Source organism: Dromiciops gliroides, chromosome 2, assembly GCF_019393635.1.
Source record: "Dromiciops gliroides isolate mDroGli1 chromosome 2, mDroGli1.pri, whole genome shotgun sequence".
Lineage (NCBI taxonomy): Eukaryota > Metazoa > Chordata > Mammalia > Microbiotheria > Microbiotheriidae > Dromiciops > Dromiciops gliroides.
The window spans coordinates 53,303,439-53,316,445 of NC_057862.1; the positions used below are offsets into that span (position 1 = coordinate 53,303,439).

General features: G+C 38.6%; 1 protein-coding gene across 3 annotated transcripts in view; it reads left to right on the forward strand.

Annotated features, from left to right (window-relative positions):
- Window positions 1-13,007, forward strand: part of FAM149B1 (family with sequence similarity 149 member B1) — a 35,305-nt gene that overhangs the window by 4,569 nt on the left and 17,729 nt on the right. For 2 of the 3 annotated variants that reach the window (XM_043981744.1, XM_043981742.1), the window contains exons 3-6: window positions 1,637-1,766; window positions 3,960-4,102; window positions 4,243-4,359; window positions 12,152-12,322. In XM_043981744.1, the coding sequence (XP_043837679.1) occupies window positions 1,637-1,766; window positions 3,960-4,102; window positions 4,243-4,359; window positions 12,152-12,322 (561 nt within the window). Of the gene's footprint in view, window positions 1-890; window positions 1,132-1,636; window positions 1,767-3,959; window positions 4,103-4,242; window positions 4,360-12,151; window positions 12,323-13,007 lie in introns of those variants that run through there. The other variant, XM_043981743.1, reaches the window with a different exon arrangement.

Consider the following 13,007-nt stretch of genomic DNA (forward strand, 5'->3'; position numbering starts at 1 on the left):
TTCCCTCCCTCCCCTACCCCCTCCCTAAGGTAATAAGCAATCCAATATATGTTATACTTGTATGATTATGTAAAACATTACCATATTAGTCATTTTGTATAAGAAAATGAATTTTTAAAAAAGAAAGTGAAAAATAGCATGCTATAGTCTGTGTTCAATCAATATCAGTTCTTTCTTTGAAGATGGATAGTATGCTTCATCATTAGTCCTTTGGGATTGTCTGGGATCATTGTATTGCTGAGAATAGTTAAGTCATTCACAGTTCTTCATTAAACTATTACTGTCACCATGCACAATGTTCTCCTGGTTCTGCTCACTTCACTACACATCAGTTTATATGTTTTTCCAGGCCTTTCTGCAATCATCCTGCTTGTCATTTCTTATAACACAATAATATTCCATCACAATCATCATATACCACAGCTCGTTTAGCCATTCTCTAATTGATGGATATTCATTTGAATTCCAGTTCTTAGACACCACAAAAAGAGCTGGTTCCTAAGCCTTTTAAAGAAGTCTTTCTTAATAATATTGTTATTGTATAAATTTTCTCCTGGTTCTGCTTATTTAACTACTTCAGTTCATTTAAGTCTTCCTAAGTTTCTCTGAAATTATCTCTTTCACCATTTTTTATAGCACAATAGTATTCTACCACATTCATAGACTAACTTGTTCTTCCATTCCCCAATTGATGGGCACAGCCTTACTTTATGGTTCTTTATCACCACAAAAAACTGCTACAAATATTTTTGTATATATTATATATATTTGTACATATGGGTCCTTTTCCTTTTTCTTTGATCTCTTTAAGGTATAGACTCCACAATGATTTCTCTAGTGTTATTTCCAATAAGCCTTGTTTCTAAAGCTAAGTATTTTTTTCATTTACCTCTGTTTTTAGAGCCATTAGACATCACTGTTACTTGGTGATTTTAAGCATTGTACATACACATTGCAAATGTTAATACATTTTAAGTAATATTACCCAAGAGATTGTGATCTAAGAGAAGCCAATGAATAGTTTTGCTGAAATATCATTAATTATCCAGAATGTATTTTGCTGTATTTTAAATTGTCATATTATTCCCTCAGGCTATCATTTGCTCATGACGAAATTGTTTTATGCCAAAGGTAAAAAAAAAAGTGAGAAAATGTTTAGAGTTGGTGATCTTCTGCAGTTACATATTTGAAAATTAAAATATTAATAACAGCATTTATGTTAATTGAGTTCCACGTATATGCTCTATTATTGTTACATTATAGTTATATTAAGTGCTGGTTGCCATAGAACTCCAAAGTGCCGTACAATTATGCAAATTGTACATTTTATAAAATCCCTCTGGGGCAGCTAGGTGGCACAATGGATAGAGCACCGGCCCTGGAGTCAGGAGGACCTGAGTTCAAATTCGACCTCAGACACTTAACACTTACTAGCTGTGTGACCCTAGGCAAGTCACTTAACCCCAAATTGCCTCACAAAAAAAACCCAAAAAAACAAAAAGACAAAACAAAAATAAAATTCCTCTTATGCCTCTGTAAGCACATTTGTATACAAATTTCTGAATAGTTTATTTTGCAAAAGCTTGAAGATATCTAAGAATTTTTCCTTTTTTTTCTTCTCAAATTGTGGATTTAGTGAATCTGACATCACACAAGAATCACCTTTTACATCATCTGACACTGGCAATTCAAGGTCTGCCTTTCCAAGTTATGCGGGCACAGGGATATCCACTGAAGGCAGCTCAGACTTCTCCTGGGGATATGATGTGAGTTACATAGAATCAGTCTGATGGAGTAATCTGGAGGGTAGCACCTAAAGCCGAAAGTCAGAATTTACCAGCTTTCCTCCCACATTTCTTCATATGCTGCTATGTTAAAATGTGCCATTATATAGTTATGTTTGCAAATTAGTATTTTGCAGCACTGCTTAGTACAAAGTACCCTTAATTGTCATCTAGTGTCAGTTAAGGAAGTTAGCATTACCCTTTTACACGTATAGAAGTTGAATCACAGATTCAAGCTTAATTGATAATTAATTTATGAAATTATTAAATAGGGGCAGGCACACCCAGTTCGTTGGGTCCTGACTGGGAAAGCTCACAGTGGCAGCAAGAGAGTAGGAAGTGGAACTGCAGTCATACTTTCATAAGGCACAGAGGACACAGAGACAAGCAGTGAAGGGGTACAAAGGCAGATAGTGTGGGGACAGGGAATTGGATGGTGAAGGGGAACAGTCAGCATGGGGGTGGGGGGATGGGAAGGCAGAGACATAGAATATCCCTCATTTAACCATGGATTTGAGTTGGGAGCACTCAGCAGCATGGTCCTGATGGAGATAGAAGGGCAGGTACGGACAGCACCTGGATGACCTGACCTGATTCAGCACCTGCTATCAGGATGTGAATTTTGGTTAATACGATACAATTTGTAAGTTATGCTCCTTTGGTCTTTGGGATGGTTTGCAATCTTATTGTACTGACTACTTATAAACTTACTTACTTTACAAACTAGAAGGGGGTGGAGTGCTCAGGGAGACCAGAACAAGATGCAATTTTAACACAACATTAAGTAGTTGGGCCCCCATTATAGAATAATAGAATTTCAGAGTTGTAAGGAACCTTACTATACATCTTGGCCAAGCCATACCCTTTTAAAAATCCCCACCACAATATACTCAACAAGTGGCCATCCAGTCTTTTCCTAAAGATGTCTGGTGAAGGGTAACCCACAACCTCCTATTTCATGTTGGTCTCTGATAGCTAGGAAGTTTTTCCTTACAACCAGGCTACATCACAACCCACTATCCGTTGTTCTTACTTCTGCCCTTTGGGGTCACGTAGAACAAGTCTAGCTTCTCCTCCACAGGACAGTCCTTCAGAGTCTTAAATAGCAATCCTGTGCCCCTGCATTAGCTCTTCTACTGGTCCTGTTAAAAAACAAACAAACAAACCCACCCAAGTCCTTCTGCAGTTCCCAAAGTATATGTATTCAAGGCCCTTTACTACTATTTTTTTAGCCCTCCTTTGGATGTTCTCTTGCTTATAAATGGCCATCCCAAATTATAGTACCCAGAACTGAACATAATACTCCTATTGTGGCCTGCACATTGATGGAAAATCTATGTCTATAGATTCTTCTTCCTGTTCCCATTATTGTTCTATTCAGTTTTCTTCTGTTTGTCAAGGCAAATTCAGTCTGATGGGTTTCATTCTTCTCCTGGATGAATGACTTTGTGTTGAGGGGTAGGAGTGCTCTGACAGAAATTTAAACCCTACCATTTTGACAGAATGTTAGATTTGGAAGGGACTTATATAGTCCAGTCTATATCTGATCAGGAATTTCCTCTATTATACCCTTAACATGTGGCCATTCAAACTACTTGAAGACTCTTCCTGAGTCCACATCTACCCTAAGACACTTACTAGCTGTATGACCCTGGGCAAGTCACTTCACCCTGTTTGCCTTTATTTCCTCATCTTTAAAATGAGCTGGAGAAGGAAATGGCAAACCATTCCAGAATCTTTGCCAAGAAAATCCCAAATGGGTTCACAAAGAAAAAGACGTGACTAAAATACAACAAAAGTTTTCTATATGTGTAGGAGAGGAGTAGGTAGAGTTTAGCTGTATTTATGTTTTTTCCCTCATGCTTATTTCCATTTGAAGGTTAAAATTTGACACGTGAATAAGTCTTGGGTTGTTTTTTTTTCATGTCCTGGTGTAATTCTTCACTCAGTGGAATTAAGAAAGGCTTTAGTATAAATTATATTTACGACAATAGAAGTCATTCGAGTAATGCATGTATATGCTGAAACCTTCCAATAATTTAACTTGTCCCATATGGAAACTTGATAGGTTTTCAAATTGAACAAATATTTAAATGATTTCAAAAATTTTTTATGACTTTAACAGATCTCAGATCTAGTGGTAAATGATATATTTTTTTGGACATTTATTTTTAGGAACTTGACCGAAATGCCACTGAAAAAGTTCAGTTGATGTTCACAGTCATTGATGAACTTTTATATGAACAAAAATTGAGCATACATACAAAGGCTCTGCAAGAAGAGTGCCAACAGTGGACGTCCACCTTTCCTCACCTCAGGTATTAAGCAGAGGGAGCAGAACACGACAGGCGTCTGATCGAAAACCTGAAAAGTACATTAACAAAAATGCTTGTCCCTCCGAGGTATTCTTGATACACGAGCTTGGGTGAATGACTTCATTTATTTCTTTAATTTGAAGGATTCTGGGAAAGCAGATAGTCACTCCTTGTGAAGGTTATGGGTTGTATCCTAGGTCTCCGTCTGTTACTTCAGCCTCACATGAAACAACATTGAACCAAGAAAGAGAGTCTACTGTGTAAGTAGTAGAGCTTTGTTACTTCTGCTGAAGCGTGAAGATACTTCTCCCTATCACCTACTATTAAGTAGTAAAGGTTAAGTCTTTAAGTCTCATTACAGTGAACCTCATGGGATTGTCCATATTATTTAGTTGTACTAGAACTTTGTTCTGTGAAATACTTTGTTGGTGAGCTGGCCATCATCTATAAAAAAAGCCATTTTGTTATGCAGAGATGTGCATTTACATAACAACGATTATGTTAAATTAGGTTTTTGGATACTTTCAAAGAAAGCATTAATTTGTCATAAAGAATCTTAAACCTTAACTTTAAGGAATTTTCTGGCAGAACTTCCCACTGGTCAGAAATAGCCTCCTTCTATTAATTATTGTAAATGTCCAGGCATAAGGAAATGAGGAATTACATGTTGGTAGCCTAGGTAAAGAGGCAGTAAAAAAAGGGGCTTTCTTTTTGCACAAGATCTATGATTTCATTGGGGAGTGGATGGGGCAGTGCAGTCATCATCTAGTTTCTAGCCTGCAGTCTGAGAGCATTGCCTGCCATGGCACATGAGTCAAGTCAGGAAGCTCTGGGTTCAAGAATCATATCTGACATTCTGACTGTGTGAGCCTGGAGCAAATCACTTAACTTCTTTCATCCCAGGTGATGAAACTGATAAAAACAGTAAAGACTGATGCCACTCAGCGTTAGCAACGTTGAGAAAACAGGTGATTTTTCACGTTGTCAATGGAAATGTAGAATGGGGAAAATGTTTTAAAGAGCATATGCATAATGAGAACCCCCAATCTAATCATATCCTTTGATCCATTAATTCCATTGCACATACTGCATCATCAAGCTATTATTAGAGAGGAAAAAGGCCATATTTGCACAAAAATATTCATAGCTGCTTTATACATAATTGTGAAAAACTGAAAACAAAATCTATGTCCCCTGGATGGAGAATGGTTAAATATATTATTTTTGAAGATCCATCGTATCATAGATGTGAACATTTTGTCTGCCACTGCAGACCATATTTCTCACCAGTGCCTTGCTGTCCTGTGCAATTATTTTCCATATCCTTGCTTTTTAAATACCTTTTTTTTGTGTGTGTGGCGCAATGGGGGTTAAGTGACTTGCCCAGGGTCATACAGCTAGTTAAGTGTCAAGTGTCTGAGGCCAGATTTGAACTCAGGTCCTCCTGAATCCAGAGCCAGTGCTTTATCCACTACGCCACCCAGCCACCCTGTATATCCTTGCTTTTTATTGTTGGATATTATGAAGCTGCAAAAACAACAGATATAAAGAGCACTGAATATAGCATGATGGACCAATAAGAAATGAGATAAAGCAAGGTTAACATAAATCACTTCAGAGAGCAGTAATTTCCTCCATGAGTACTTCCTTTGCCTATGCAAATACCACCCCCTCTGAGAAGTTAGTAGATGGTCTTTCAAAGTGACTATGGCTAAGAAGTTCATCATCCTGCAGCCAACTTAGTGATGAGCCTCACCAGTCTTGGCCAGGCTGGTTCTTGCATAACAGATAGAGGCCATCACTAAGCCTTTGTAAGGCTTACCAAAGGTTATACACCACATCCATAGTCTTGGGTTTTTTTCATGTCCTGGTGTAATTCTTCACTCAATGGAATTAAGAAAGGCTTCAGTATAAAATATATTTACGGGGGCAGCTAGGTGGCACAGTGGATAAAGCACTGGCCCTGGATTCAGGAGTACCTGAGTTCAAATCCGGCCTCAGACACTTGACACTTACTAGCTGTGTGACCCTGGGCAAGTCACTTAACCCCCATTGCCTCACCAAAAAAAAATATATATATATATATATATATATATATATATATATATATATATATATATATATTTACAACATAGTCTTCAAGGATCCAGGGTTGTCCCTCCTCAGCCATGCTGAGGCAATATAGTAGGACATTAGCAGAGCTAAATTGGTTGGGATCACATTTTTGAATGTGTAAATAGTTAAATTTTAAGGATTTAGTCTATATTTGGTTTAATTATTAATATTTCTTGCATGCAATCTATTTAAACAAGCTATTGACTGAAAAATGGGAATAGGTAAAAGTCAAAACATTGAGTCTGATTATCACATTTTTTTAAAGAGAAGTTTAACTGATTGAAAAAAGTCACCTGCAATATGAGTTCAGAAGCTTTTCCAGCAAGCACTCCATCTCCTTGCCAAGCAGAACCTATAAAATCCAAACACAGCACCAATTAAGAATATAAATTCAGAAGCAAAATACTACAGGGAAAGGTGATAGAAGGTTATAGCTGGTATCCACAAAAAAGTTAAAAACATTGGAGGTAAAAATCAGCTTGCTGAAAAAATCTTCGTGTGAGACTCAACTAAGCCAGATCATCCTGAGAGCATTATAAATGGAACTGGAAGGAGGATGACAAATAAACATGAAAAGGAAAAGATTTAGCCGTCTGTTTCCCTTGTCAGTGCCACTGAAATCACTGCATGCCAAGGATTACAGGTTTTAGAATTAGAAAAGATCTTAGAGATCATTTAGTTCAGCCCAGTTTCCCAAATGCACTCCAGATTGTGGATTTGTTTTTGTTTTTAATTTAAAACCCGATTTATAACAAACAGCAAATTCACTCTTCACATTTTATTACCACTGGCTGCTGCGTAATGAACTGAATAGTATGTAGATTGTCTAAACTGAAGCTTAGCTGTCACAACAAATCCCTGTGCATTGCTATTTTAGGAGTCAAAATTGAAATATTAAAGTCGTCAGTATTATAGAGGAGGTCCTGTATGAGTTCCATAAAAGAAGCCTTTCATATAAGTAGTGGAGTCTCCCAATGCTCCTGTTGGTGGGTGACATGATGATTTAAATCACGCTCTGCAAGGCTGCAGGAGCATGTTCTTCAGTGAGATCAGCAGCCACTCAAAAAAATGTAGCCTAGTTATCCACATAAGGAGTATAAGTGCATAAGGAGCATCCCGCTTAGAACACGCCGTGTTAGTCCATCAGTACCTACATATCTAAGGCAGTGTAAAGGAAGAATGAGGGAGGTACAGGACTGAATATGAGTCGTACCTCTGCTTGGAGAAGTTTAGTGAGGGGACACAGTACCTAAGGAAATCTCTGCAGCATCCAGCCCTAGTACACCCTGGTGCTGTCCTCTGGGCCCAAGGAGAACACATCTGATCTGGCCCTTCAGTAACTTGAAAATGATTTTTGTGATTGTGCCTCTCTACACTGCCCCCACCCCCAGCCCTATCACCTGTCCCACAAGTCGGCATCCTTGGTTCTTTCAGCTGATGGTGATATGATGTGGCCGTACTCTCACTCACTCCCCCAACTGGTCGAAGTGGGGGAGTTGAAACACCAGTAACTTCTTTGAGGTTCGTGCAATCCATATCTGCCAACCAATTAAAATCCTGGTTTATGGCCAGACCACCAGAACACTCCCCTTCCTTCCTCAATGGGTTCAGTACCTGTTTCACAATCATTCTCTTCTATCTCCTAACCTCAGATTATTTCAACATAAATATTGATACTCCCTCAAGCAGCCTAAACTCATAATTCCTCAACTCACTCATTTCTCATGACCCCCACCCCACCTTTCCTGCATACAAAGATAGTCATACCATCACCCACAAAAGCACTACTTCCAGGTTGACATGCTCTGACATTCCCTTGTCTGCTTACAGTCTATTAGTATTCTATCTCTCTCAGCCTTCCAGTATAAAACCCTGATCTTTGTCCATACCATGAGCTCCAGTACCCCTCAGTTCTCTCCCAGACTATCATCCCTGTACTAGCTCTGCTCTCCTCTTTTCCCCATCTTGACCCTTGGTGAACCAGATCATCTCTACATTGTCTTCATGAATCATATTGTGCCCTACCCAGTCTTGTATCACCTACATCAACCAATGCCACCCAATCTAGTCCGACACATGCTGCTGAAGGAAGGTGAACAAAATCACATACTAGTCCTGACTAGATCCACCACAGTTTATGTCATGTATTAACTAAGATCTCGCTTCTACTAGGCAATCTTTGTACACCTCCCTAATCGACTCACTATCTCACTTAGCACTCACCACAGTGGATATTCCAACCTTCTTACCCCTTCTCAAACTTTCTATGTCTCCTCCCATCCTCTCGGCTGAGAACCTTGCGTCATATTTTACTGAAAAACATTGGTGAGATCCCTCTTCTCCCCTCTTCCTCATTTCCTGTCACTTGGATGCCTTCTGACAGTCTCCTCCTTTACCTGTCTCACATGATGAGGTAGCTCTTGTTGCCAAAGCAAACCCCTTTACATCCACAAATGATCTCAGTTCATCCTTTCTCCTTCAGCAGATTATCCCTTTATCGTCCCCACTCACTTATCTTCAGTGTCACCCTGTCTACTGGTTCCTTCACTACTGCCTGCAAAGATGCCCATGTCACCCCTCCAGAAAAAACTCACTTGATCCCTTCATCCCCACTATCATCTCCTCTGCCTGCTGTGGCTAAACTCCTTAAGAAGGCCATCTACAATAGTGGCTTCCACTTTCTCTCTTCTTAACCCTCTCTTTTTTTTTTTTTGCGGGGCAATGAGGGTCAAGTGACATGCCCAGGGTCACAAGGCTAGTAAGTGTCAATTGTCTGAGGCTGGATTTGAACTCAGGTCCTCCTGAATCCAGGGCTGGTGCTCTATCCACTGTGTCACCTACCTGCCCCCTTAACTCTCTTCTTAATCCTTAAATCCAGCTTCTGACCTCATCATTCCACCAAAACATTTCTCCCCAAAACTGTCAGTAGTATCAGCCAAATCCAGTGGCTTTTTCTCAGTCCTTATCCTTCTTGACCTCTCTGCAGCCTTTGACACAAGTGATAGCTCTTCTCTTCTTGATACTCTCTTCTGTCTAGGTATGGAGGGTACTATTCCCTCCTGGTTCTTTCTCCTCTTACCTATCCGATCCCTTCAAAGAACAAACCATAGAAACAATAATTTCATTAAAGATATGAAAACAATGAGACAACATGGTAAAATCTGTGGGATGCAGCCAAAGAAGTACTTGGGGAAATTTTTATATATCTACATGCTTTATATCAATAAAAGAGAAACAGAGTAGGTCAATGAACTGGACATGAAACTGAAAAAAACTAGAAAAAGAAAAAAATTTTAAGTCCCCAGTTAAACAGCAAAATAGAAATCCTGAAATATCAACGGAGAGATCAATGAAATTGAAAGTAAAACACACAAAAAAAATTGAACTGATAAAGGAACTGGTTTTATGAAAATGCCTAATAAAATAGAATGTTGGTAAATTTGACTACCTATCCCAGTCTTTGATCCCTCCCCAGTCTCCTTTGCCAGATCTTCATCCAGATCATGCCTGATGTGGGTATCCCATAGGGCTCTGTCCTGGGTCCTCTTCCTTTTTCACTGTATACTATCTTGTTGATTTCATCAGCTCTCTAGGCATATATCCTAGGTGTCATCCTCACCTCCTCACTCTCACCCCTCCCCAGTCCAAGCTGCTGCCAAGGCCTGTTGATTTTAGCTTTGTGACCTCTCTCCTACACTCCCTCTTACACCCTTACACCTTAGACCCACTTCCACCACCCTGGTGCAAGCCCTTATCAGTCACCTCCTGCTTAAACTATTGCAATAGCCTGTTGATGGGTCTGCCTTAAGTCTCTCCCGATTCTAATCCATCTTCCACTCAGCTACTAAAGTGACTTTCCTAAAGTGTAGGTTCAACCATGTCACCCTTCCTTCTCCTGAGCCCCACTCAATAAAGCCCAATGATTCCCTATTATCTCAAATGTCATTCAAGGCATTTCATAACCTACCTCCCCACTTCCAGTGTTCTTTTTTTTTTTTGGATGGGGCAGTGAGGGTTAAGTGACTTGCCCAGGGTCACATAGCTAGCATGTGTCAAGTGTCTGAGGCTGGATTTGAACTCAGGTACTCCTAAATCCAAGGCCAGTGCTTTATCCACTGCGCCACCTAGCTGCCCCCACTTCCAGTGTTCTTATACCTTACCCCTACTTACCCCCATGTATTCTGATCCAGTGACAGTGGTCTCCTTGCTGTTCCTGGAACAAGATACTCAGTCTTTCAACTGTGCATTTGTTTGTTTGTTTTGGGGGGTTTTTGTGGGGCAGTGAGGGTTAAGTGACTTGCCCAGGGTCACACAGCTAGTAAATGTCAAGTGTCTGAGGCCACATTTGAACTCAGGTCTTCTTGAATCCAAGGCCGGTACTTTATCCACTGTGCTACCGAGCTGCCCCTTCAACTATGTGTATTTTTACAGCCTGTCCTTCATACCTGGAATGTTCTCCTTCCTCATCTCTGCCTCCTGGCTTTCTCCAAGTCCCAGCTAAAATGTTATATAGAGGTAGGAAATGATTAGTTATTCAGCCGAAAGAATATATATGGGACAAAATCATTGACAGCAATTATATAAAAATAAAAAGTTTTCAGATGACAAAAAGAAATGAACCTATAATAAAAAGAAAAGAAAAAAGATCTTTGTGACAAACATTTTTGATAAAAGGTTGACAACCAAAGATACATATGACAGGTACATAAATTTATAAGAGTAAGACCCATTCTCCAAGAGGTATATGGTCAAAATATATGAATAGACATATATTAAGAGAAAAAAATGCAGACAATAACCACATTTTTAAAACATTTCAACCAGTCTAATAAGAGAAATACAAATTAAAACTACTCAGATACCACCTCATATCCATCAAATTAGCAAAGATAGTTAATAATAAATCAATGCTAATGTGACTTGGAAAACTAGCTACACTAAACCTGCTGATAGAGCTATTATTAATGTAATCTTTTTGGAAAACAACATGTAGTTTATGTAGTAACCGTTGCAAACTTTTCATGTTTCTTTGCCCCAGTGATTCCATTTCTAGGACTCTATTGTAAGGTTATTATTGACAAGGGGTAAATATTTGTACAAAAATATTCCTAATAGCATTTTACAAAAAGCTAGAAACAACTTGTATTCAACAGTTGGGAAATGACTGGAGATACTTATGAATGCAGTGGAACATTATTGTTTCATAAAAAATGACAGGCATGCAGAGCAAAAAGAAATATGGGAAGGTTTACATGAAGTGATACAAAATAAAATATACAACAGTATACACACAAAGTCAGAATTTTGTAAATAATAAGCATAACAGCAATAAAAACTAGAAAAAAAATTTAGAACAATGAAATAATTGTATTACTGCTTGGTAAAAATAGATTTTAGGGGCAGCTAGGTGGCGCAGTGGATAGAGCACCGGCCCTGGAGTCAGGAGTACCTGAGTTCAAATGTGACCTCACACACTTAACACTTACTAGCTGTGTGACCCTGGGCAAGTCACTTAACCCCAAATGCCTCACTTAAAAAAAAATAAGAAAAATAAATTTAAAAATAAATAAATAAAAATACATTTTAATGGAATAATAATGGAAACCTATGGTTTCATGTACAATCTCAGTCACTAACAAGGATTAAAAGAATTTGAATGATAGAAATAGATTAAATTATTTTTATATAACGTAGCTGAAATTTGTATTTTAAAAAATTAGTTTGAAAAAAAGAGAAAACAACATAAGCTATCATAAATGTCAAGTGAAGGATATGAATAATAAACATAATGGTTTAGAGGAAGAAGAAATCATGAGTCCGGAAAGTAGAGAATATTTGAAGGTTTTCCTGGGTCCTATGACAGTATTATATTATAGGACTGAATTATATGTTGAAAATTGCACATTGATTTATATTTGCCTTTACTTTCTCCCCCAGATTTGGCATAAGAGGTAAGAAGTTACCGTTTTCACTTTCTTGTGTCCATAAAGATGCTTCAGTCTCCAAATCTCCAAGCTTATGTTCTGTGGACAGAGAAGATGAAGAAGAGGGTGTGATTGTCTCAGAAGGAATAATAGAAGAATATCTAGCATTTGACACTACAGACAAGTGGGTATCTTGACTTTTAAGCTATTTATCTCTTTCTTTTCAACAAGATGTGGTTTATATATAATTTGTTGTCTAAAACTTAGTTACTAGCTTGAATTAGATTTAACTCAGTTTTATGTGTTTTTTTTTAATTTGCCATTGTTTCTTTAGCCCCCAAAACTAGTAGTGATATTTTCTCTACTCGACCAACCCTCATTACCAGTCCTGCCCTGTATTTACTTGTGTAATCTCTACGCATTTGCACCCCTATCCAGAACCCCGGATCTCAGAGTTGGAAGTAACCCTTAAGACCATAAGTTAAGCCCATGCCTGAACAAGAATCCTGTCTCTATGCTATCTGAGTATTTGGGATCTTCAAGCTTTTGCTTAAAGGCCTCCAGGGGAAAATAACCCACTGCCTTCCCAGGCAACACATTTCACTTTGGGCTATCTCTAACAACAGGAAGTTTTTCCATATAGCAAATCTAAATTTTCCTTTTTGCAAGCAAGGTTTTATAAACTTTAGTTCCTTTATCTCCCTCTTTGAACCCCTTTCATGTTTTCTGGTTCCCTCTCTTCTCCATCCATGCCAGAAATTCAGTACCCTTATGTTGCAGACTAACTAACCAAAGTTCCCCACTGATCCACCACACCCAGGCTTTTCTTTCCTTAAGGAAAGGAGAGAAGGATTCTTTTTCTGCCTAAG